Source organism: Ambystoma mexicanum, chromosome 5p (assembly GCF_040938575.1).
Source record: "Ambystoma mexicanum isolate Mex_15411 chromosome 5p, UKY_AmexF1_1, whole genome shotgun sequence".
In the NCBI taxonomy this organism is placed as follows: Eukaryota; Metazoa; Chordata; class Amphibia; order Caudata; family Ambystomatidae; genus Ambystoma; species Ambystoma mexicanum.
In genome coordinates, this window is record NC_090930.1 from 1,350,485,916 (window position 1) to 1,350,512,355 (window position 26,440).

At 49.0% G+C, this 26,440-nt stretch overlaps 1 protein-coding gene across 5 annotated transcripts in view; it reads right to left on the reverse strand.

Annotated features, from left to right (window-relative positions):
• Nucleotides 1-14,833, reverse strand: part of LOC138481563 (zinc finger protein 572-like) — a 336,140-nt gene extending 321,307 nt beyond the window's left edge. For 2 of the 5 annotated variants that reach the window (XM_069613750.1, XM_069613748.1), the window contains exon 1: nt 14,550-14,787. In XM_069613750.1, the coding sequence (XP_069469851.1) occupies nt 14,550-14,738 (189 nt within the window). In that variant the 5' untranslated portion in view covers nt 14,739-14,787. Of the gene's footprint in view, nt 1-14,549 lie in introns of all 5 variants that reach the window. The other 3 variants (XM_069613749.1, XM_069613751.1, XM_069613752.1) reach the window with 3 other exon arrangements.
• Between the last annotated feature and the right edge of the window lie 11,607 nt (nt 14,834-26,440).

A 26,440-nucleotide genomic window follows, 5' to 3' on the forward strand; every position in this document is an offset into this window, starting at 1 on the left:
AAAGATGGCAGCGTATAACCAGTTGCTTTCGCCAGCCGAGCACTAACAAAGACCGAACAAAACTATGCTCACATCGAGAAGGAAGCACTGGTGAACTTATGGGACTGCCGTCACTTCAGAGTATACCTCCTAGGGCAACCAGCAAAAGTATTTATGGACAACAAACCACTGATACCGATTATCAATGGGTCAGCACCTTACCCCCCCAGTCTGGCTAGAAAAGTGGATGCTCCAATTGCAGCCATTCAATATTGACGTCTCGTATAGAGCTGGGGCAGACAATTCCGGCTGATTACCTCTCTCACCACCCACGACCTGCCACCAGACAAGAGGAGGAACACGCGGCCAAGACGTAGGAACATGTGTGCCATGTGATTGCCTGCGTACTCCCACAAGCCTTAACACTGCAAGAAATAGCAGAGGAAACAAGGGCAGACGCCTGCTTACAACGAACAATTCAGACCATACAATCAGGCAACTGGAAAAGCTACTTGACTGCAGTGGCACAACATACCACGGCTGCTCAAGAGAAGCTACAAGCATTGTTTGGCATCCACCATGAACTCACAGTATCCGAGGAAGGAATTGTACTGAAGGGACACTGGATTGTCTTACCTAGGACTTTAGATGAAAGAGCCCTACAACTGGCGCATGGGGGCCACCAAGGCATCGTGAAGACCCAGGCGTTCCTGAAATCAAGAATGTGGATGCCGCACATGTAGAACCGGGTGACGGAACTAGTGGAAACCTGTGCAGCATGCCAATCATCGAGGAGACTAACAATGCCTGAACTCATAACAAGCGCGCCTAGGAGCCAAACAAGTTGGGAGTCGGTAAGCATGGAATTTTGTACCATCACAGGAGAGGAGTGCCTCTTTGTCCTAATCGATGAATTTAGCTGATACGCGGAAGTGGGGCACATCAAGTCCACAGACGCTGCATCAGTAATCACCGCCCTCGAGAAGGTATTCGCCATACACGGGACACCCAGGAAAATGAAAAGTGACAATGGACCACCATTTACCAGCCATGAACTCAAGCGGTTTCTCATCGACCTGAATGTAAAACACCGGAAGATCACCCCTTGCTGGCCGCAAGCTAACAGTGATTGTAAAGACTGGAGGGGGGTGTCTGTACTCCTACTCTCTATATAGCAGAGTGGAAGCACAGAGTACCCCAGCCAAGATTCTCTATAGGGTAGCTATGGATGAGCAGTCAAGGCTTAAGCTCTCAGGAGGTGATGCAGGCTGGTCTTAAGTACAGTGTAGTCCCCAAGCCCCCACAAAGGAATGTCCGCACCCTATGTTAGTGAAAACACAGTCTTTATATAAATAAGGCTTTAATTATGTACACATCCAATAACACACTTTATGCTCCGACAATTCTAAAATGGTTAATTTATACAGTCTCAATGTGGTACCACAATTACTCTTGATTCCGTTAAAATGCATCAACTGTACTCAGTTCAAATGTCATACAAATCAGTTAATAAAGAGGACCAACAATAGACATAGGAGGAAAGCAGGTTGGTTAAAACAATAGGCAGAATACTGGCCCCGTTACCTAGACACAGTTCTGTGCAAGGATCCCCCCACCTGGGCAACCTGTAAATAAAGATATACTAAAAGCCCAGTCCATATATTGTTTACATGAGTCTTATTTCCTTCTATAACTGCTCTACACCCCAATGTTCCTAGAATAGCAGAGTTCGGCATAAGGTAATCGACAGATCCTTCTTGAGCGGCTCCCTTAAAGGCAGGAGCGACAGATCGTCAAGATCCCACGAGGAAAACAGGCAAACACTGTTGTGGCGGCAGCTGCTTCGGTTCTTGCGGTGCTCGTTGACGATCGGTTGAAAACACCCAGCAAGCTGAGGCGTGCGGTGCACCTCGACGACATGTGTTAGTTGCTGCAAGGAGTCAATGAAGAACGGGGGGGTGACTAAACGCCATGTGAAGGGGACGCGTCTTTGGTGAACTCTGTGCGATTTGTCCACAATTAGCAGCCATATACGTGCTACAGATGCCTAAGACACCCGAGAGCCACTACAACGATTGCTGATAACATCAGGACGTTTCATCCTGGGTTTCGCGACCAGGACCACCCTGCTACGACCAGGACACTGTGAGGCGTAATACCGCAGAGCCGAGCTGAAAATGCCATAAGCTAACTCGCGTAACACTGCAAGTGCCGACACCGAGCCACGGTCTGGGCCCAGGCAACCCTCAGAGATCGAGAAGCAGACTGGAGACCCCCGGGCAGGGCCAGAGGCTGGGGGAGACGAGCGCTGACCGGCTACTGAGCCCTACAGGAGGAGCATTACCCGGAGAGCACAGAGGACAGGACGAGAAAAGGTGGCGTCACGCCCTGACTGCCGCGTGTGGGGCCTACCGTGGCGCAGGCACACCCTGAGACGGCGGTGCCGCTGCGGAGGTGACAGAGGAGGCGCCGGAGAGGCAAGGCCAACGTGGCAGGGGGGTGCACCCAGGGGCCGCGGACGGGGCCGCTCCGGCAGAAATCAAACGAGGTGAGCGGCGGGGTGGGGGCCAGTGGACGATCTGCATATCAGTGCCCCGCGGACTGGGTGCCTTCCCTCCCCACCGACATAGCTTGCACGCATCGACGCCGGCGGTGTGGGACTGCCGCAGGACATAATGGAGGGGCGCGGCGCCTAGATTAGACCCCAGCCTGGAGAGTGTTGAAGCGGCGAGCCAGTGGGCACAGCACAAACGGGCATTGGGGATTGAACTGCCTGCCCAAGCCGTCGGCACGCGGTGCACCCATCTGAACTGGGCTTTGTTTTTGGGGGCTAAGAGCCGGCCCCAGCGGAGGATGTGGGCCACCCTGCACACAACTGCATGCCATCAGCCCGTTCTCTAATCAGCATAAGGCACAAGGCAGACAACAATAAATGTGCACAGAAGGCTAACAGTGCCTACATAACAGATCCTCGCCACCACCCGCCTTGGAGTGATCATACATAAAAGATCCACTGCACGGTGCCACTATTGTGGAAACAACAACAGCACGCACAAGAGTTTGCGCCACCCTGCAACAGTGCTGCACTCATCGCTAACGCAAGCTAGCACCAAGGAACAATTGTACCCCAGGCAGCTCTACTGTGATATCCTTGAAGGGGGCGAGAGCCAAGCAGCGTCAAACCACCATGGAAACCTACACTGCTGGAGGGTTCACGGGACCTGAAACTGCAAACAAGAATGCTGCGGTAGTGCTGCCTGACCCCTCTGAAGCGACAGCTGAACCGGGCAACTCCAAGATCCTAGAAGCTATTAAGACGCTCCAAACAACAATGGAGAATAAAATTGACGCGGTGGCCATAGACCTAGGCCTTCTGCGGCAGTACATCCGCTCCATAGCCGGCAGGACTGAAGCACTGGAAACCCAGGTCTGAGAAAAAACAGAGGCTAAAACACAGCTCCTAAAAGATGTTGACGAGCTGCAACCAAGAGTGAAGAACCTGGAGGACAGGGCTGAGGAGGCTGAAGGGTGGGAACGCCGGAATAACATCAGACTTTTGGGCCTGCCGGAGGGTATCGAGGGATCATATCCCACAAATTATGTGGAGAACCTCTTGATACAGGAGATAGGAGCAGGGAAACTTTCGCAAGGCTTCAAAATCGAAAGAGCCCATCGATCTCTCACCAAACGTCTGCCCCCCTGGGACCCTGCCTAGGCCAGTGATAGCAAAAGTGCTCCACTACAAGGACAGAGAGACTATCTTGGCCTTCTCTAGATCGGGTGGCCAAATTCAAAGAGATTCTGCGAAGATAGCTATTTCGAATGAAAAGAGCACAATTCATCTACTCCAAAGCCAGATTGAAAAAAAGCCGGATTGTACTGCATGCTCTTGTACCCTACAAGACTAAAGGTGATACATAAAAACAGAGCTCTCCTGTTCGACACCCCAGCCGAGGTTCGGGAATGGATGGACGGGGAGCAGATCCCAGACATCGGAGAGAAATGGCGTAAACCGCGGTGAGCTGCACCATGAGTGGCCGCACACAAGACCAACAACCTATAAATGCACAGGAACAAAAGCAACCACACCCAAGCGCAGCAGGAATGATTCCTTACAGGAGCTGCACCGAAGATGGACACTCTTCCATCCCTAGAAGTTATTTGGGTATATTAAACCCGCCCATAGGGCCCAAGTAGACCAATGTGCGGTCAAATGGAGTGGAAACGGTGTAGTCATAACGGGGGAAACCTCGCTGGACGTTTTTTTAGTTTGGGGTGTTTGAAGTTACAGGGGGGAGGGAACGTGGGAGTTGGCATCAAAGTTGGGGAATTGAACGGGGAAACAACAAGACCACCCAGAGCTTTCATAATCACCACACCAAAGGAGCAGCCGCCCGAGACACCACCCTCAAATATCCAACCACCCAGCACTCTTGCTGACAAAATTAAAATCATGACATGGAACTTCAGAGGCATGAATAACTTCATCAAGCAACGCCGAATCCACACATATTTAAAAAGGTGCAAGGTCGGAATCGCCCTGCTGCAAGAGACCCACTTAAATGCACAAAAACTAGAAGCAATAGCCAAATCCTGGCGGGGAACACTAATAGGATCCTCTTACTCCTCCTATGCTAGAGGGGTCCTGATCTGAATCGACCCGACCCTCAAATTAATAGGCACGAAAACCGACGACGAGGGCAGGATGGCGTTGGTACACGGCACCATAGAAGGAAAAGAGGTATGTCTAATCAGCACCTATGCCCCTAACCACAATGCAACAGTCTTCTTTCGCTCACTATACACACGGCTTAGCCCCTACAGAGATAGCACCATGATATGGGGAGGGGACCACAATTGCACTCTTGACCCCCGAAAAGACAGATCAGACAACAAACACACCCGCCCATCCCCACCTGCCAAAATACTAGCTACACTAACACAACAGCTCCTACTCCAAGACTCCAAGACAAGGGAGCAGCACCCAGAACAATGAGAGTATTCTTTTTACTCCCCGCCGCAGGTAGTCTACACCAGACTAGATTACATATTTGTGAGCGAAGAGCAACAAGCTATGTTTGGGGACGCACAGTACCTGCCCAGAGTGTTATCTGACCACTCTCCGCTGGTGGTCACCTGGGTGGTGTTCCCACCTAGACCTCCGATACCCACATGGAGGCTCAGAAGTGAGGCTCTGCTTGACACAGCCTTCCTCGAGTAAATAAGAGAAAGCGTGGTGGACTTCTGGCAGACGAACATAAACAGTGTACGACACATTGGTATGGTATGGGAAACATACAAAGTTGTCATAAGGCGGGAAATGATTGCGACTGTGGGGGGAGCCCAAGGATCCATTGTAGCCTCATTGGAACGCACTGAAAAAGAGCTCGGGGAGCTAGAAGTGAGAGCCGACTCAACTCCTGAACATCTGCAGAAGGAGGTTGAGCTTAGACAAGCCTGCCTAACATATTGGGGAAAACTGGGGAAATTAAGCCATGCGAAATACATTGAGAGAAGCCATGCCCTAGAGGACAAACTAGGGAAACTACTAGCCTGGCTTTACAAGAGGGAAACCCCCAGGACACCTATCTGCCATGTCCGTAAACCAGATGGCACAACAGCACACACGCAGATAGAAATAAATTTGGTGTTCTCCGAGTTTTATCAGGACCTCTACGCTAGCGCTGCGTCGCCCACAGACACTGAAATAGATGATGTCCTAGACATCATTAAGCTACCCAAATTAGATATACAAATGGCAGAGGCCCTAGACGAACCCATCTCCCCTGATGAGGTGTTGGTTACTATTAGATCCTTACCGTCCGGGAAAACCCCGGGCACGGATGGCCTCCCGGGAGAGTTTTACAAGACATACGAGGAGGTCCTAGCACCACTATTAGCCCAAGTGTTTAACGAAGCTTATGAGACGGGACCCTCCCAGAAACCATGAGGGAAGCTGTTATTATCCCACTATTAAAACCTGGAAAGTACGGTGTGGGGTGCAGCTCGTATAGGCCCCTCTCCATGTTAAACGCAGATAACAAGATCCTAACAGCCCTGCTAGCAAAGAGACTGCGCAGAGTAGTCCCCCTACTGATCCATCAGGATCAGACGGGTTATGTGCCTGGGCGCACCATTACAGAGAACCTGCGCAGGTTGCACCACGTCATATATAGCACTGAAAACAGGCCCGAGAAATACGCAGTGGCGTCCCTAGACACCACTAAAGCCTTCGATTCAGTCCGGTGGAAATGGCTGTACGCCACCATGACAAAAATGGGAAAAGGGCCAGCCTTCTTAAAATGGACTCAACTCATATACACTAACCCCACAGCCAGAGTGCGCACGAACAAAACATATTCTGACAAATGGTCTCTCCACAAGGGGCACGCGACAGGGATGCCCGCTCTCCCCATTGTTATACATCATGGCTATTGAGCCCGTAGCTGCTTACCTACGACAGGAATATGGGAATGGGGGCATAAGGATAGACGGCGTGACCCACCTCATCTCAATGTACGCCGATGACACACTTCTATACCTACATAACCCGGAACACCTACTGCCATACATCCCAGAGACCCTTGATGGATTCTACAGATATCCGGGGGTCCAGATTAACAAGGATAAGTCTTGCCTCTACCCTCTGGCTGCACTAAGCTGGGAAGAAACCAGATCCCTCCCTGCCATGGCCCGCCAATGGAGGACAACATCCTTCAAATACTTGGGAATCACCATTCACCGCAACCCCAAAACTGAACACACCCTAAACACGGTAAGAGCCAAGGATACCCTAGAGAAATCAATGGACTTCTGGGGCAAATTACCGCTCTGAGTGGCAAGGAGGGCTGGACTTCTCAAAATGGTGGCGCTACCCCGGCTACTGCACAACTTTGCCAATGTCCCATTCAACATTCCCCCTCTATTCTTCAGAGAAGTAAACAAGCTTTGCAGACGGTTCCTTTGGCAGGGAGGGAGACGCAGAGTGGTGCTGGAGATACTACAGAGACCCTACGAAAGGGAAGGCATGAAAATCCCCAACTTTGAACTATACTATCCGGTCGAGTCAACTGAAACATGTAGTGAAGTGGATGGCGGACGAAACCACGGCAGGCACTCGACTCTTGCAAAAGGCCATTCCCCAGATGCTACTCAGGGATTTACTCTGGGTCCCAACAGGCGTAATACAAAACAGCCCATATCTGTTTAAGCTGGGAACCCAGCTCTGGAGACGGGCCTACAAGACAACAAAGATAGACGACCCGTACTCCCCACAAATCCCCATAGCGGCAATCATGGCAAATAGACCCTGGGGGCAAAAGGAAACGCGTAGTCAGTGGGAGCCTCATGGCGTGGCTACATTGGGGACCTAGTAAACGAACAGGGGATTCTAGCGTTCGCTGAGCTCAACGAGGCCACAGGACTGCCGACAGGGCAGTTTCTGCTCCACAGAGCAGTGGTGCGGAGGCTCGTGGACAGATGGCCAGAGGTTAGGAATCCGGAAGCAGAACATGAGTTCATCGTAACCATACTAAACACGGCTGAGGGGGGACATGAAATCTCACGGCTTTACGAAGCGCTAATGGACAGCACGACCAAGAAAGAACTGAAATGCAAAACGAAATGGGAAAACAAACTAGGCCTGGAATTTGAAGACAAGGAATGGGGAAATGTAACCCACTACCACAAAAAGGTCTCCAGGAACGCCCGCCTGCAACTCATACAGTTTTACATCACGAACAGAGCATACCTCACACCGGAAGTCATCTCAAGGTTTAGGGGAGCGGGAGCCCAAGAATGTCCCAAATGTAACAAATCTAGGGTAGGAATGACTCACATGTTCTGGGGATGTCGAACGATACGAGTTTTCTGGACGCAGGCAGCTGCAAAAGTGGCAGAGGCAGGCATCAATATAGATGTGCAGACACCAGTAGCTTGCATCTTGGGCAGATACAAAAGAAGCAGGAAAAACAAACCTCTAAATACACTGAGGATTTGATATACATAACAGCGAAAAGACGCATAGCTATGGGATGGAAAAGCACGAAGAGCCCAAGTATGGCACTGTGGTGGGGGGACCTCCTGAGGTGGGTGCCAGCCGAAACAGGAGCATGGGAGAATGCATTGCAAGAACAGAGGCTGGACACCAGCGGAGACTTGCACCAATGGGTGGCGCTCACTGTGCCATTACTCCACCCCAGAGAGGAAGACACCACCTCAGACGAAGTATGCAGGCCGAGCTCGGAATTTGATACAATTAGAACTGATGGACAAACAGTGGTATTTGGGGGGAGGGGTGCGAGGGGAGGCCGGGGAATCACATGCGCGAATCATGAACAATACACTGATAATGTTGTAAGTTTGGTTCAGACTGTTTAAAACTAATAAGAAAATGTAAAAAAAAAAAAAAAGGAGTCAATGAAGAACTTTGGCCCAGCAAGGGCGTCGAGTCGTCAGTGTCTCTGCGGTCTTTGGGTGGCAGGAAACCCACTGGCGGATTCTCCTCGGTCGTCAGCGGCCTTGACTTTCTCCGGCGGGACGAAAGCGGTCGACGATGATGAGCAAGGGAGTCCTTGTTTCAATGTTCTTAGGCAAAGAAGCACTGCGGCTCCAGTCGGCAACGGAGGTCGTCGACGGACTTCAATGTCCGGGCGCTTCTCTTCATGTTTATGCGGCGGTCCCCATCTCCGGTCAACAGCCTTTCGAGGGTCTGACCTCCAGGGAGCTTTGGCAAAGATCAGCTGGTGCACGATGGTCCTTCCTAGCTCTGAAAGAGGTCTCATAGCCAGGTCCTCTCTTGGATCAGTTCCTTGAAGGCACAACAGCTTTCAGATTAGCGAAGGACAGCAGCAGGAGTTCTTCTTCCAATGGGCTTCAAATTTAAGCATCAGTTTCAATTTCAGCTTCTGAAATATTTCCATCAATGAGAGGCCCCCAGATATACTGTTGATCTCCCATTTACTCTGCTGGGTCACACTCAGGCAACCAATCATTCAGAAGGGCATTCAGGCAGTCAGGTAGCCAATCAGGCTCACAGTGCATTCAGGCCATCCTCGTCCCTCTCAGAAACTCACAACAAGGGATGTGTATTGGGACAAATACCAAGCCATTCAGCACTCCACAATGCATTCATACCAGTTTCGGGCAGTGCTGTCTCAGTGTTTGTGTCACATACCAGAAACCAGACACTCATAACAAGAAGTGCATATTGGTCACACACTCCATTCACCCAGGTCCCACCCACAGGGTGTACCCACAACAGTCACTGGGAAGGCTCCAGCCAGTCTGGCCTGGACTTCCCCACAATACCATATATGGAACTTCCACCCAACAGCCAGTCAGGGGGAAGGGACAGAGTCAGGGCTTCCCGGGACTTTGGGAATACAAGGTAACAGGCAATAGAAAGCATGAGGCCACACGGGCCATCTTGTTTCCTATCAGGAATCAACTGATTCCAATGGCAGGGCCTGGGTATCCCAAAATGGAGGACACTCAGAGCACCTGTCAAATTCAGCATGGAGCTGCCACCAGCCTATACCCTGCTCTGTGGGCCACACACAGGTGCCCAAAAACATACACTAAGGGTACAGGGTTGTACCCCCAACCATGGATGCCATAAGGGTATCCCAAGGTTCTGTACACCAAACCAAAAAGAGGAAGAGCTGCACTGCCAGGAGTTCCACAAAGACTCCTGTGCAGAAAATAACACAGAACATACATGAAAAAGGACTACAGAACAAGGACAGGGAGGCCTTGTCCCTCCAATGCATTTGCAGCATCACAGTGATATCTAACGCTTCATGGGATCCCTAAACTAGACCATAAGAATTGCGAAAAATCCCAACCAACCCTGGCTGCACGCGGTATACAGATTCCTCTGAACACATAGACAAACCCTGCACACGTCCACAGGAGTAAGCCCAGCTGCATTGATGTTCAGATTGCCGATACAAGCCAAACTACCGCTACACCCGAGCTGGGTGAACGCTGACCCGGACATACCGCTCATTGAGGAAAGGGGAGCCAGGAGGAATGAGAAAGAGAGTCAAGCCCGACACGCACAACACAGCGAACTGCAGCCAGGGGACACTGTGTTAGTGAAGACCAGAACACCCCATAAGAAGAGGAGGCAGACCTACGAGTAGCACCCATGGACAGGACAAAACACTAACCACAGTATGGTGACAGCTGCCCGAGGGACAGAAGTAGTGACGCGCAGTGTATCCCATGTCCGAAAGTTCCAAGCAACACTGTGGGAGGAACGGTCAAATCCGGGAACACCAGGTGTAGATCCCCCAGTGAATCCCGAGATGCCAGCGAGAGCGAGCGAGAACACATCCCTGCAAGTGAACTCAGAGCAAGATTCTGCCCAAGCAGCAGACTCTCCAACCGCAGGCCTCAACTGGGCCTAATCACCCGTGAGAACACACTCAAGATATCAGCTTCGAAAGAGTCCACGGCCCTCGTGCCGGCTGCAAGGATATGTGCTGCAGGGAGTCTACCACCGGAGACCTGAAGTAGGGAAGAGACAGTAAGAAGCACTGAGAACGTTTTTATGTTTGTCAAGTATTCTAAATTTGGGAGGAATGGGGTGCAACCAAACTGGGCCCTGTCACGTGAGCACAGGGAGACCCGCGCCATGTGACGAGGGCGGAATAAAGGTTCTGCCGGAAGAGCAAGCCAGTCCGGCACGAGTGTGAGTCGGCTCCCTTCTTTTCCCTCCGTAAGAGGGAGAGAGTGAAGCGTATGAATGTCGCCCAACCTCCCAGAGCACACCGGATTTCCGGGGAAACAATATCACAATTTAGATGTGATGTACACCCCCAACAATTTCAGCAAAGTTACTCCACTGTGAACATTAGCAACAGTAAACGTTATGCCCGTGACAGCGTTCAACAGACTCAACCCAAGACCAGAACTCCTCAAGAGGAAAGTCAGGCTGTACGCCTATGGATCCAAGAAACCACTACCAGTGCAAGGGTCGCTTAAATCGGACTTTGCTCACAATAACGCCAACTGCCGTGCACGGATATACGTGGTAGATGCCGGTTGCGAGACCCTACTGAGCTGCAAAACGGCCGAAAAGTTGAAGCTGATACACTTCGCATTCAGTGTGCAACACGATGAACTACACAACCTCTTAGGACGACATAAGAAGCTGTTCCAGGGCATCGGACGCCTCAAAGGGAGAACCATCAAGCTCCACATAGACCCCACTATTGAACCCAAGGCAGTACGACATAGACGAATCCCATTCCACCTGAGGGATGCCGTAGAAAAGGAACTACTCAAGCTCGAAAACGCAGGGATCATCGAGAGGACGTCTGGACCAACCCCGTGGGTCTCACCGATGGTAGTAGCCCAGAAACCGAAACAACCAGACGCGGTAAGAATATGCATCGACATGAGGCTCCCCAACATAGCCATCGGCCGTGAACGCCACGTCACTCCCACAATTGACGAACTCATCGTAGACCTCACGGGAGCGACGATCTTCAGCAAACTCGACCTCCGGTCTGGCTACCACCAGCTGAGATTATCCAAAGAATCCAGGTACATTACAACATTTTCGTCCCACCTTGGCCTGATGAGGTACAAGAGACTCAACTTTGGGATATCGTCTGCTGCGGAAGTATTCCAGCACGAAATCCGCAAAGTCATCACAGGGCTCGAAGGGACCACCAACATCAGCGATGATATCCTAGTATACGCATCGAACAAGGACGAACACCATCGACGCTTAGCAGCGGTTCTAAAGAGGCTCGAAGACGCAGGCCTGACCCTCAACGCAGAAAAATGCGAGTTCAACAAAAAGGAACTATGTTTTTTCGGATACATATTCAGCGCAGCAGGTGTGTCCCCTGACCCTTCCAAGGTACAAGACATAAAAGAATTTGAACCACCACAATCCGCTTCCGAAGTGAGAAGTTTCATGGGGATGGCCACCTACTGTTCACGGTTCATTCCCGATCTCGCCAGCATCGCGAGCCCACTCAGGGAACTAACCAAGAAAGACCAAAAATGGGAGTGGACGGAGGCACACCAACAGGCATTCCAACTAATCAAAAACTCCCTGTCCGCCTCCACCACCATGGCATTTTTTAACATAGATCGACAGACCGAGCTTCTTGTCGACGCCAGCCCGGTTGGCCTGGGAGCAGTGCTGACCCAAACAGACAGAGATGGCAGAGTATTCCCAATCGCATTTGCATCCGCCCCGCATCCTCCAGCCCGCATAGAGAAGTGGATGCTGCAACTGCAACCGTATAACATCGAGGTAGAATATCGCCCAGGATCGGACAACCCGGCAGACTACCTGTCCCGCCATCCGCGGCCGGCCACAGACAAAGAGCAACACCATGCGGAAGAAACAGACGAGCACGTCTGTCATGTGGTAGCTTGTGCCCGACCGCGGGCCCTGACACTGCAGGAAGTAGTGCAGGAAACAGAAGAAGACACCGTCCTGCAACACACGACCGCTGCCATCCAATCGGGAAATTGGAAAAACTATCTCATGTCAATGACTCACCGAACAGCAACAGCCCAAGCCAAACTCAGGGCCCTGTTCGGCATCAGACACGGACTCTCAGTAGCCCCAGAAGGAGTAATATTGAAAGGACACAGAATCATACTGCCCGAATCCCTCGAAGAGAGAGCGCTCAAGCTGGCCCACAGTGGACATCAGGGGATCGTCAAGTCAACAGCCTACCTAAAATCCCGAATGTGGATGCCAAACATGCACCAGAGGATAACCGAGCTCGTAGAGTCCTGCGCAGCTTGCCAAGCGTCACGGAGACCAGCAAACCCAGGACCAATCAGCAGCGCCCCACAAAGCCGAAAACGGTGGGACGCCGTCAGCATGGACCACTGCACCATTGCAGGGGAAGGGTACCTGCTAGTAGTGATTGATGAATTTAGCAGATACCCCGAAGTGGAACATGTAGCTTCGACCAACGCCGAAACCACCATCCTCACACTGGAGAAAATGTTCGCCACACATGGCATCCCGAGGAAAGTAAAAAGTGACAACGGGCCATCGTTCACCAGTCAAGAGCTGCGTGAGTTTTTCAAAGAAGTAAACGTCAAGCATCAACGAATTACCCCAAGATGGCCTCAAGCAAATGGTGACGCTGAACGCTTCATGGGGTCACTGAACAAAATTATCAGGATTGCCAAAGAACAAGGACACCCCTGGTTGAAGACGGTGTATCGGTTTCTGAGAACACACCGGCAAACCCCACACTCAGCCACTGGAGTCAGCCCGGCTGCCCTCATGTTTGGAGTACCAATACAGGCGGAACTCCCTCTGCACCCCAACTGGACAGCGCCAGATCCGGACATCCTTGAAATGGATGCAAAGCGGAAAAGACACAATGAGCGAGAAAGCATCGCCAGACGGGCCTGCCACAGAGAACTGAACCCGGGTGACACAGTCCTCGTCAGGAACCGGGCACCGCCGAAGAAGATGTCCCTCAACTTCGAGGTTCGCCCATGGACCGTCAAGACCACCAACCATAGCATGGTCACCGCAACCCGAGGAGAAGAAACCGTAACCAGGAACGTGTCCCACTTCAGGAAAGTGCCCCACGAAATGTGGGAAGAGTACCCGTCACCCCAGAGAGGAGAAGTGACACGCACACCCCAAAGACCCACACCACAACGGAGCACAGAAGCGCCGCAAGAAGCAGAGGTTGAAGCGGAGGCCGCCACCGAAGATCCGCCCCGGGAAAGGAACACCCGATACAGTCTGAGAGAAAAACCCAAGACGTCATCCCGCCTCCAGGGATATGTTGTGGACGGAATACATCGTCAAAGACTGAAGCAGAGACACCTGCCTGTTCAGAAGTAAGACCTAGTCTAAGTGTTGTTGTTAGCCACTGTGAATTTGCCTCCAAGTTGAGGAGGAATGTGGTGTCACATGTCCTGACGGACGAAGTCACGTGACACAGTGCGTGGGTAAGAGAAATAAAGGTATCACCGGAACTGGCGGGGTTACGCCAGTCCGGGTTTAAGCAGCCAAGCGAGTGGTCGTGTCCTTTGTCCCGCGCCGGCCCCGCGCATCGCGTGCCAGCGTAAGCCGAGGCCCGAGGCCCTCCCTCTGCCTCCTACCGCCGCCCACGTCCTGGCGGCTGTAGACATCACAGTATGCATGTCTTCTTAATCCCACCTTGGTTGTTAAATGCACACACAAACCAAACCCTCAGTAACACACACAATTGTTAAGGTCCTTACACACCTATTGTTCTCAGTCCCACGAATCAATTGTTCTCAAGTACAGACACCAATTGTCATTAAGCACGCACATCAATAACTCTAAAAGAATACAAAGCAGATATTCCCCAGCAGGCAAGTGCTGTTTACGTGCTAATTGTTTTGAAGCCCTCTCTATAGTTTTCTCAAATTAACGCATTGGTTCTAAAACAGCTATAATAATTGCCGTCAAGCCATCCACTAGTGATTATCAAACCCATGCAATAATTCTTTGAAATACACCAACACATTTTTCTCAAATGCACACCCCAATTACTGTTAAGCACATGATATACAGTCATTTACAATGCGCGGCCCACCTCATCGGAATCCTTCTGCGACATTTCTCTCCAAAACGCCGGCTGGAAGCGCAGCTTGTGTACAATAACAGGTAGAAAGAAATCAATTGCTAAAAAAAAGCAGAACAAACCAGCAGCTTCGTCCGACAAACCCAGCGCTATGCAGTGGTGGTTTATTCTTTCCAAAAAAACATGCCCAGAAGAACACATTCGCCGCTCCAAGCGCGAGCGGAGCGCAATGCCGAGTGTGCTCCTAAGTGAGACACTAATCACACTGAGCATGTGTGGTAGCCGTTTCTGTCTGTATGATAGATAGATCGAAAAAGAAAAAGAAACATGCTTTTGTGCGTTTTCCTTCATACACCACATTCCTGTACAAATAATGGGTGTATCTATCGGGAGAGGCTGCGAGCTCCATGCCTGGCACCAGCAGCAAAGAATTACCGACAATATTATATAGTTCAAAGCGTGACCAGACCGGTTCCTTCCTCTGCATTCTCAGTTTTAGGATAACGTTCTTGCTTAGGCTACCCTACTGTTTCTGCGTGTTTGTGTCAGTGTGTGGAGGAAGGCACTGATCTCTCGCAGCGTGACATCCTTTTTAACGAAGAAGCATGTTTTCGCTCTGCACTCGGTTTGAAAGCATTGGTATATATTTCACAGAGCGTGGTCGGCGTTTTCTGAGCAAGTCCGTTGGATCAGTGTTTCTCTCTTGCTTCACGTGCCTTGCTGACATTGTCCATGTCACTTGCAGTAGATCTGTCAACGTGTTATTCATTGTATGTTTTGAATACATTTCGCTTTTTTGAGTCTGGAGCTTTGCTCTAACCAGTTGTTTATAACCTGTTCACATGAGACCCGGAATATAGGGAAGGTGAATGTTACGTTAGTCCCCATTTTGTCGGCCATAGGACTGTATGGGGCTATTGGAAGATTTCTCGCTAGCAGTAATTCTGCCACAGCAACCCTCCCATAATCTATAAAACGGAGGTGCTAAATCCTCCATTTCATCTCCAAACTTGGAATAAGCTGGTGGTGTAGTAAAACTGGCCGTAATTCTATTGCAGTCTTTTTGATTCATGGAATTACCACCAAGACGTTACTGCACAACTGGAAAGATGCCTAATGGCCATTTACAATTTACCCTCACAAGTATTTTGTTTGGTACATTGTTTTCATGTGGAATCGGTATGCAAAGCTCATTGGAGGTCCAGGGTGCTAATAGCACTGACACCAGCATAGCATCAGTGGTGGACTCAAGAGGTAACATAGTGCTGATGCCCTTGTTTCACTAAGCTAAGACCAACCTAGGCTTAGGCCACAGCCGTTATTGCCCATGCCTGTCACTGAGCCTGGGTGTTAACGCATGCCTACCCTCCTGATTAGGGCGGGAGACTCCTGATTTTTTCATCAAAAGGTGTGCTTTGTTTACTTTCTTCCTCCGAAAATATTTCTATCTCCAATGGGAAAATTCAATCTCCCTCCCAGCTGTGGTACAATATTGGCAGGTATCATTACGCAGTTCTAATAAAGGAGGCTGGCCAGATCCCCACAAGACCAGTGTAGGATACTTACGAGACTTGGCAACACTGAGTTCTCGCGAGATTTTGGTGCGGGAAGCGCAGAAGCCGCAGGAAGCGGCAGCATCATTCCTGAGGGCTCCAGCGCTACTGAGCAGTAGCAGCTCCCAGCGCTCCTGCATGTGGAGCCAGAGAATATCCAGGCACACAGTGACTGCTAAGAAGCCCCAGAGACTTGGACAATAAGAGGCAGTTAAGCTAAATGAGTCTCATAAACCTATGTGCATAAGTTGTTACATGTTCCTGTCATTAATGCCAAAGTAACAATGCTACAGAAGGCCTGATTTTTTAATACAACATAATTGGCGACGCGGAGCGACCGAAACACTGCAACCCATCATGCAAGGTGCGACGCCAACCCCGCCTTTCCGGCAGACTCCAGGTAGGCCCATGATTCCATGGCCTCAATGGGAACCCTTGTTTACGACATGTGTGGATGCGATGGGAGGTGCAGAATACACGTCTGCGAGATGCAGAGCAATGCTCCTGAATGCATTGCGAGTAGAGGGACAAGTGTTTACCAGTCTCACACCTGAAGTGGTGGCGGATGAGAATGATGATAGTCTCCAAGGAAGCCGTTAGGAGGAATGTAAGGAGATTCGCCAGCAAGGAAAACACTGTGTTACTTAGGATTAGGTTCTACGGTCTCAAAGAAGCTTCCGAACCAGTTGTTGACTATGTCACAAACATAGGTTGGACTATTGTAACATGTAACAAACAATAGGGTAGCCCCTGTGTGCAAGTGTGAGTGGGGGCAAAGTATGTAGAATTTACAAAAACCGACAAAGGGGTACTCACACTCGAGACAGTCCTAGATTCTGTCCGACATTCAAATTAAATCTCCATAGTAATTTAAAGGCTAGTGTTTGCGAGGCAAATCACTGGGGATACACCAAGGGAGCAGTCTGAGACTGCTCCCTTGGTGTATCCCCAGTGATTTGCCTCGCAAACACTAGCCTTTAAATTACTATGGAGATTTAATTTGAATGTCGGACAGAATCTAGGATTGTCTCGAGTGTGAGTACCCCTTTGTCGGTTTTTGTAAATTCTATGGACTATTGTAACAGCCTCTTTCTAAATCTACCTGCCTCTACTCTCCGCCCTCTGCAACTAATCCAGAACAGGACTGCGAGACTGACTTGTCCTTGACCTCAAGCCTTGGGATCGTATCTCTTCAGCTCTGAAATCACTCCATTGGCTCCCAGTGGATGCAAGGATTCAATTCAAAACCCTCTGCATTGTCCACAAGGCTTTCTGGGGCCTGGGTCCAAAATACCTTCAGCTATCACTCCGCAAATACCTCCCCTCTCGAGCCCTTCGCTCCTATACCTCTAACTCCCTCAGGGTCAGCCATTTTTCAAACAAACGAGCTGGGTGTAGATCACTGTCTGCGGCTGGGACCTCCCCCTGGAACAGCCTCCCTGCCACTCTAAAACTCTAGGAGAACCATCAGCGGTTCCGGAAGCACCTCAAGACCATCATCTTTGCTTCTCCCTTCGCTCCCACTCTCACCTGCTAATTTGTTCTCTCCTGGCACCTTGCACCTGGCCACCCTCTGTCGTCCGGGCCCAGGTACCTGCTCACGCTGCCACCCTCCCGCACTGCCCCTGGGCCACCTCTTGCACTAGGGTCTGTATCTATATCCATACATTCCCCCCTTTGTTCTTCCTGCACTTATCAGACTTACCCTGTCTGCTGCCTTAAATCTAGCACTTGCCACTTGCTAGCTGCACTACCACAGTTGCCTCTTATTTATTTATTTTATTATTATTTATTCTGTTTCTCCTTTGCTCTGCACTTTCCACTTCTCCTCCTTCCATGCACTTTTCCCCTCCCTCTCTCCCATGCACTTGCACATTCTCAATGTCACTGGGCCTAGTAAGATCATTGTTTTTACTTATTTATTTTTTTGGTTCTCCCCTGTTTCTCCTCTCTTGCCTTACCGCGCTCTGAAACACCTGTGTATGAGCACGATATAAATAAAATATCAATTCAATTCAATTTAAAGGTACCTGCGTTGGCGGGCCTTTGCCACTTGGGGAATAATGCAGAAGAGATGATTTGTGACATTTTAACGGTTCACACAAATAGCAGAAAAGTGCAGGACAAGTTCATCATGGAGAAAGAACTCGAGCTGGACAAAGCCATAGAGATTGCAAGAGTGGTTGGAGAAACAGCAGGCAGACACAAAGAGTTTGCTGGTAGCTTGGTTGCAGCGGAAGTCCAGGCTGTTATATTTAGAGTGAGGAAGGAAAAGCAAACGGCCGAACCCAGAGAAGGAAGGTGGGGAAGAAAGAAACCCCTCAAATGTCATAGATGCACAATCACAAAGCACTTGGCAAACGACAGGGAATGTCCTGGGAGGGACAAAGAGTGCTCGGTTTGCAAGAGGATCGGACACTTCGCACTCGCATGCAGGTGGCGCAAAAAAAAGTGACCACTGTACATGCGGAGGAAGGTGAGATAGGAGACAGACCGTCGAGGAAGGAAGACCCACCGCCAAAATGGTCAACAACTCGAGAGCCAGAAGAGAAAGCCCCATTGTGTCATCAGAGTAGATGGGATGGAAACTAGAGTGATGGCTGATTCGGGCTCCGATCTGACAATACTACCCATCCACACGTATAAGGAAATGGTAGAAAGTGTGTTAGTGAGAATTCTCATTTCATGGCTAATTTCCCTTACCTAGTGAGTCCCTCAGCAGGTTTGCTGGATCTTTGGAGTTATTTCTTTCCACTTGGTAAGAGTGTGAGCTTTTCCCCCACTCTTACCCAGGTTTTGCTATGTGTCTTTTACCTGTTTTTATGATTGTGGCTCTGGAGTACACCACTTCAGTGGCCCCCTTCTTTTGTGTGTTACACAGCACCTTCAGTGCAGTGACACAGGGTTGTCGTGCAGACTTCCCACCGACTCCATTTCTGAGGCTGACTACTGTCCCCCAGAAAAGGGTAAAGTTGCCATTAACGTTACTTAGTCAATTTAACCACAGATCCAGTACACCCCATTTTACATGGAGTACTGGAAGGGTTAACTCTTAGCCCTTTTTATCTGTACCTCCTAGAGCATTTTTTCGATCTTTTAACATCTAGAATTGGCTGGTGGCAGTGGTATCTACCCTAAACCTTTCTACCGCGGTTATTTTATATAAACGTGGTAGTATTGTAGGCTATTGTATTAGCCTCAAACTTAAACCCGCTTGACCAAATACTTTTTCTTTTGGCTCTGGTGCGGTTTATTCGCCAATTCTTTTTGTTAAACTCCTTCTTGTGTTTTACTTTGCGCGGCAAACCAGGTTTGCCTTCTTTGTTCACTGTTTTTTGGCGGGCTTCTTCTAAGAAGCCCTCCTCTAGGCGCCTGGGTGTCTAGGTGGGCTGAATGTGCGGGAGGGTGTAGTCACCCCCTGCACAGGGTATCCTAGGAAACCCAAGTCGCACTTTTTCATGATTGGCTGAGGTGGTTGTCCAGGCTGGACAACCTCCCTGCTGTGTGATTGACAGCCAGGCTGTGTGAATGGGGGATTTTCACATAAAAGGCAGGTCTCTTGGGCTGGAAGTCAGAGAGTCACCACTGGAACTACAAGGAACTGAAGAGAAGCGGAGGAGAGGTCGACTGCTGCAACTATCCCGTACCGGTGAAGACCTGCTGCAGTCCTGAGCTATCTACCCTTCAACGACTAAGAGAAGATCCAGTCCGAAGTCTTCTTCCCTTGAGCCTGGTGGGGATAACCAGCTCGTCTTCTTCAGCCAGAGGAATCCCTTTGTGGTCGAAATCACTGCACACTGCTGTAGTGGTCCGGATAGCCACCTGAAGAGCCTCTCATGTTTTTAAGGAGCGTACCTTTTATTCATCGTCGCTGCTGCCGGCCTCATCCCTGTGTGGTGCAGACCCCCTCATCGTGTTTCTTCGTGCCAAAGCTCCAGGAATCGTGGGTCTGCAGGAAACTGCCAGGAACAACTGCCGTGGCACGAGCTTCATCCTTTGTCCTTACTTTTCCCTCCTTCTTATAACTTTTGATTCCGAACATTGACAAAATCAAAGTACTCTTGGCTACGTTGAATCGTGAACTGTCCGACTGTGTGATCCTCGACAACAGGCACCCGGTGTCACTTGACCCTGGCTCCGTCCCTTTGACTCTTAAACTTCTGTCTATGAGTGTTCTTCGATTCTGTCTGCCTAACTAACATATTGCCTATGATTTTTGCCCCCAACTCCCTCTGGGTATCTCAGGTGCTAAGTGTGTTTTTGCCACGGTAGCATTTCTTGCCGCGGATACACGTTTATTTAGTAGACCGAACTGTCAAAAAGTGATCGATATCGTATTCACGGTTGCGTGTCTTGTTTCATAACACTGGTCCGTTCAAACACAGGGTACTTACCTTGATTTATACCGTACAAAGTGAATTGGTTAGTTGTAGTGTATTTTACGTGTGGTTTTGAATTTAATAGAAGTGTTGTGTTTATAACAAATGGTTTACAAATAAATGTACTTATATTTTTCTACCTGAAACCTTGAGTCAGTGTTTGCTTGAGTCATAGTAATTGTGGTCCCTTTGTGTAATCTCTGCTACTGCTCATATACTCTTGAGATAAGCCTGGCTGCTCCACTACTGCTACCACTTTACCAAAGGTATAACTTGTATTGCCACCTGTAGTTTTAATTGTGTGTAGTTGTCCCTAAGGGCACTGCACGGGATTCTGCCTAACACTGGTGTACAGTGGTGAGGATTTGGAAGTAGAGTGATTACACTTAGAGTGCTGCTATTGCTTGGGTTCAACTAACCACAAGGCTAGCACCACTAATTCTATTTTTACTAAGAAATCATGTAAAATATGGAAAGCTACACTGAAGAGGGTATTTTAAACTACACTGCTGAGGTTTTAAGAACCATATGTAGGGAGAGCAGTCTTTCTGATAAAGGAAATAAATCTGAATTGATTGCAAAGTTAATAGGAAAACAAAGTCTGGAGAGTGGGTCAGAAGGGCCTACCCCTCCAGCAAATGTGGATACTGATGTTTCTGATTCTGAGAGTGTTGATTTAGAAGAAGTAGCTGTGTCCTTGTTAGGAAACCCTACAACTCCTTTGCCTGCTCAGAAAGCACAACCTCTGTCCACTGGGACCCCCACTGGTCCTGCACTTACTCCTGAATTTATTGCACTTGAGAAAATGAGACTTGAATTGGAAGTGAAACGTATTGATGCACAAACTGCCATGAAACATCAAGAGTTAAGGCTCTTAAGAGAAATGGAGATGAATCATGAACTAGAGATGAAGAAATTGTCTGTAGAAAATGCTTCTCTCCCAGAGTCTTCTAGGTCTGCCAGCCCTAAGAGACCCTGTATGCTAAAGGAGATGAGTGGTATGTATAAGACTAAACTTGATGTTTTGGATTGGTTAGCAATGTTTGAGAACAATCATGGGATTCAAGGTATCTCAGGGAATCAGCTGTAATGGAGTTGGGGGAAGAGGATAAACAGGATTATGAGTGTGTGAAGCTAGCATTAATAGCTGGATTTGGGAAGACAACTTCCCAGTATCTTAAGAGGTTTAGAACCCTCAAAAAGCATGATGGTACCCCTTGGGCTGCCTGGGTGTGTGAATGTTTGAAAAATTAGATGGTTGGGGTAAGGGTTACAAAGTGAACACTTATGAAGGTTTGAGGAATCTTGTAATGTTGGAGTCTATTTTTGATGTCTGCTCCCCTGCGTTTAGACAGCACTTGGCTGATTCAAAGGAGATAGATCCTAAGAAACTAGCTAAGGCTGCTGACTTATGGGTTGCCAACAGGGCTACCTACTCACACGGATTCTGGGGCAACTCAGAAGAAGGATGAGGGAAAGCAGCCAAAGAAAGACAACAAGGAGAATTCCAATCATTCCAATCCAAAAGAGGGCACCAAACATAACCAGGGTATACCACAAGGGAAACCGAATCAGGTTAGTGTACCATCTGGTCCCAAACCAGATGGAGGTCAGATAAAAAAAACCATTCTAGAGAGCATTTGGAAAATGCTTTGTTTGGGGGCTACCTGACCATGTGAAAGGAGATCCCAGATGTAAGGGTAAACCTTCAGGGGTCAACACTGTCTTCTTAGCCTTCTCCCAGGTGGATGAAGTATCTATGACCAGTGTAAACTTTCAGTTACTAGCTGATGAGCCCATGAGAGTCTCAGCTAGTGTTTCTTTAGTGTCCTTGGGTCTTTGGGAACAACAGAACTTAGATGTGTATAACTCAATCCCAGATAATACTAAAGATTATTACAAAGATAGTGCTCTTGTGAATGGTCAGGAGACCCCTGCCACCAGAGACACTGGAGCCAGCATAACTGTGGTTGATGAATGTTTTTTCAAGGTGGATGATTTTGCTAAGGCACCCAAACACCTAACCAAGTTAGCTGGAGGCCCTGTGCAAATGGTTCCCCAGTTACCAGTTCTCATCCAGTGTAATGACATGACTGTCAGAATCCCTGTAAGTGTGCAAAATACGGTACCTGTGAGGGTCCTGCTGGGTAATGACCTTAAAACTCTTGGAGTTGTGTCTAGTACCCCCAGGTCCCCCAGCAGAAGGAAGCAGGAGCTCACAAGGTCTGCAAGGGAAAGAACCTTGAGAGGCTCTCCTGGGGACATGATGGAGGAAACTATCACCCAAGTCCACAGGGCTTATTTACTGCCATTGCAGGGCAGGAAAAGACAAAGGGGAAACCCAAGTCTGCCAGCAAGAAACCTGAAATCCCTCCTGTGCCCAGAGGGATATCTCCAAGGCTGTCCAAAGTCACACCAGTGACTCCTCCACCAGCTGAGACTGAGTGTGAGGTTCAACCCTGTACGGTTCAACTAGATACTGAGGAATCAGATCTAGAAGAAGATCTTATTCTGGTAGGAGATCTTGACCCTGTTGACCATCCTGAGCTGCAGTCTTTACTGGCAGAAGGTGGACCCAACAGGGAAGATTTCAGCAAGGGACAGAGAGAATGTCCGACCGTAGAAGGTCTTCGCCTACAGGCAGCTTCTCAGCTCAATGGGACTGATCCTGGGAAGTATCGGTTGCACTGGGAAGATGGCCTCTTCTACAGTGAACCAACTGAGTCAACCCCTGGAGACTGCAAAAGACTTGTAGTACCTCTAGCAAACCATCTCCAGTTTCTGCAGTTAGCCCACGAGATACCTTTGGCTGGTCACTTAAGTTTTAAGAAGACAAAGGAAAGGCTCTCTCTTTACTTCTACTGGTCTAAGATGGGTTCAGAAGTAGACAAATTCTGCAGAAGCTGCCACACTTGCCAAACCTGTGGCAAGAGTGGAGCCAAGAACGTGCCACCCTTGGTGCCTCTCCCAGTGGTGGGAGTTCCTTTTGAGAGGATTGGGATTGACATTGTTGGTCCTCTTGATCCTCCCACATCTTCAGGCAACAGGTTTATCCTGATTGTAGTGGATCATGCCACTAGATTTCCTGAAGCCATACCTATGAGGACTGTTACGGCTCCGGCTGTGGCTAAGGCCCTACTTGGTATTTTTAACAGACTAGGTTTTCCTAAGGAGGTGATATCTGACAAGGGATAACATATTATGTCCAACTACATGCAATCCATGTTGAAAACCTGTGGAGTTACCTACAAGTTCTCAACTGCCTACCATCCCAAACCAATGGGTCGGTGGAGAGGTTTAACAGAACTATGAAGAGCATGATATGTGCTTTAGAAGAACCCCTTAAAAGAAAGTGGGACCTTCTACTGCCATGCCTTCTCTTTGCATATAGAGAAGTCCCTTAGGAGGGAATAGGATTCAGTCCCTTCGAACTTCTTTATGGCCATCCAGTCAGAGGTCCATTGGCCCTGATTAAGGAGGGGTTGGAGAGTGCTCCTTCCCCCAAGCCAGTCAGTGTGACTGACTATGTGATAGGTCTCCGGAGGAGAATGTCACACATGATGGCAGAGGCAACTTATAACTTGAAGGCTGGTCAAGCTCTGGTCAAACATTGGCATGACCAGAAGGCTAACATGGTTGAGTATACTCAAGACCAGCTTGTTCTTGTTTTGGTCCCCACAAGGCAGATGGTCTTGAAGGACAAATGGATAGGACCCTTCAAGTTTGTGGGTAAACTTGGAGAGGTGAACTATCTGGTGGACTTAGGCAATCCTAAGGAGGCTCCCAGAGTCTTTTACACCAACCGTTTAAAGGCTTATGTCTCTAGACCTGATATAGGAGCTTTGCTTCTAGCTTCAGCTCAGGGGGAGGAGACTGAACCTGTACCTGACCTCCTCAGAGGCTTACCTTTAGATGAGCAAGTGGAAGGAGTTAATCTCTCTTCCATTCTCAAATCTGACCTGCAGGCTGAGTGCAAAGTACTGTTAAATCAGTTTGCCTCCCCGTTTTCACTTTGACCAGGCTTAACCCCTTGGGGACAGCATGATGTACTCATTGGTGACTGTTTGCCTGTCAAAAGCAGGGGGTACAGGATTTCAGACAATGTAAGAACCCATATAAGGAATGAGGTCAAGAAGATGTTTGATCTCGGGGTTATAGAGCCCTCTACTAGTCCATGGTCTAGCCCAGTTGTGATTGTACCAAAGGCAGGATCCAAGGAGTTGAGATTCTGCGTGGACTATAGAGCTCTGAATGCAGTCACAAAGACAGATGCCCATCCTTTGCCTAGGACAGATGAGCTGGTGGACAAACTTGGTGCAGCCAAGTACCTCAGCACATTTGACCTAACGTCAGGCTATTGGCAAATAGCCCTGACAGACCATGCCAAGTAGAAAACTGCATTTTCCATCCCAGCTGGCCTCTACCAATTTAAGGTAATGCCTTTTGGACTAAAGAATGCACCTGCTACATTTCAGAGGATGGTCAATCAAGTTCTGAATGGGATGGAGGACTTTTACATGGCATACTTGGATGATATTGCAGTGTTCAGCCCTACATGGAAAGAACATATTGAACACCTAGGCTATGTATTGCAGGCTCTGGAAAAGGCCCATCTGACCATAAAGGAAAGCAAATGTCCAATTGGTCAGAGTACAGTGGTCTACCTTGGACATGAGGTAGGATGAGGTGAAATAAGGCCATTGCCTAGCAATGTACAAGCTGTACAAAACTGGGCCACCCCTACTACTCAAACCCAAGTGAGAGCCTTTTAGGTCTCACTGGGTATTACAGGAACTTCATAGAGAACTATGGGACCATAGCTTCTCCCTTGAATGTCATCTCCTCTCCCAAATTCCCTAAAAAGGTCAGGTGGAATGAGGCGTGCAATCAAGCCTTTGAAGGTCTGAAGAAAGCCCTTTATCAATCTCCAGTCCTAAGAGCTCCTGACTATCACCAACCCTTCATTGCACAAACTGATGCTTCAAATGCAGGTATAGGTCCATTCCTTAGTCAACTGGATGAGAAAGGTAGGGAACACCCCATTTGTTTCATCAGCAGGAAGTTAAAGAATCCTGAGACAAGGTGGGCAACACTAGAACGTGAATGTTTTACTATTGTTTGGTCACTGAAGAGGTTTAGACCATACTTGTATGGATCTACCTTCATCATTCAGACTGACCACCAACCCTTGAGATGGCTGATGCAAATGAAAGGGGAAAAACCCAAAGTTACTCAGATGGTCAATCTGCCTGCAAGGATTTGATTTTTCCATTGAGCACAGAGCAGGAAGTCACCACCAAAATGCTGATGGTCTCTCTAGGATGCTTGTAACCCATTATAGGTATGAGAACCATCCAGGAGTGGATTAAATCCTCCTGTCCCTTAGTCTGGGGGGGAGGAGGCGAGTGTTAGGGAGAATTCTCATTTCATGGCCAATTTCCCTTACCTAGTGAGTCCCTCATCAGCTTTGCTGGATCTCTGGAGTTATTTCTTTCCACTTGGTAAGAGTGTGAGCTTTTCCCCCACTCTTACCCAGGTTTTGCTATGTGTCTTTTCCCTGTTTTTATGATTGTGGGCTACGGAGTACACCACTTCAGTGGCCCCCTTCTTTTGTGTGTTACACAGCACCTTCAGTGCTTTGACACAGGGTTGTCGTGCAGACTTTGGAAAAGCGTGGGGCTGAGGTGGGCACTACTATTGTTTGGTTCTGTTTGTCTTCATTAGGTATATTTAATATTTGTATATATGCTTTTGGTTGTATATGGAGCTACTGGGTTGAAAAGAGCCCAATGACCCTCGGGCTCTGTAACTGAAATGTCCAAAAAGAAACAGATTGGAAGCCACCCCGTCAGACCCTCTGCTCCTCCTTGCTCCTTATTCAAGGAACTACCCACCTTTGCTTATAAAAGGAGCCGAAATGTAAAAGACAAATTGGTAAGAACAAGGGACTTTAAGACTAAACAGAACACAA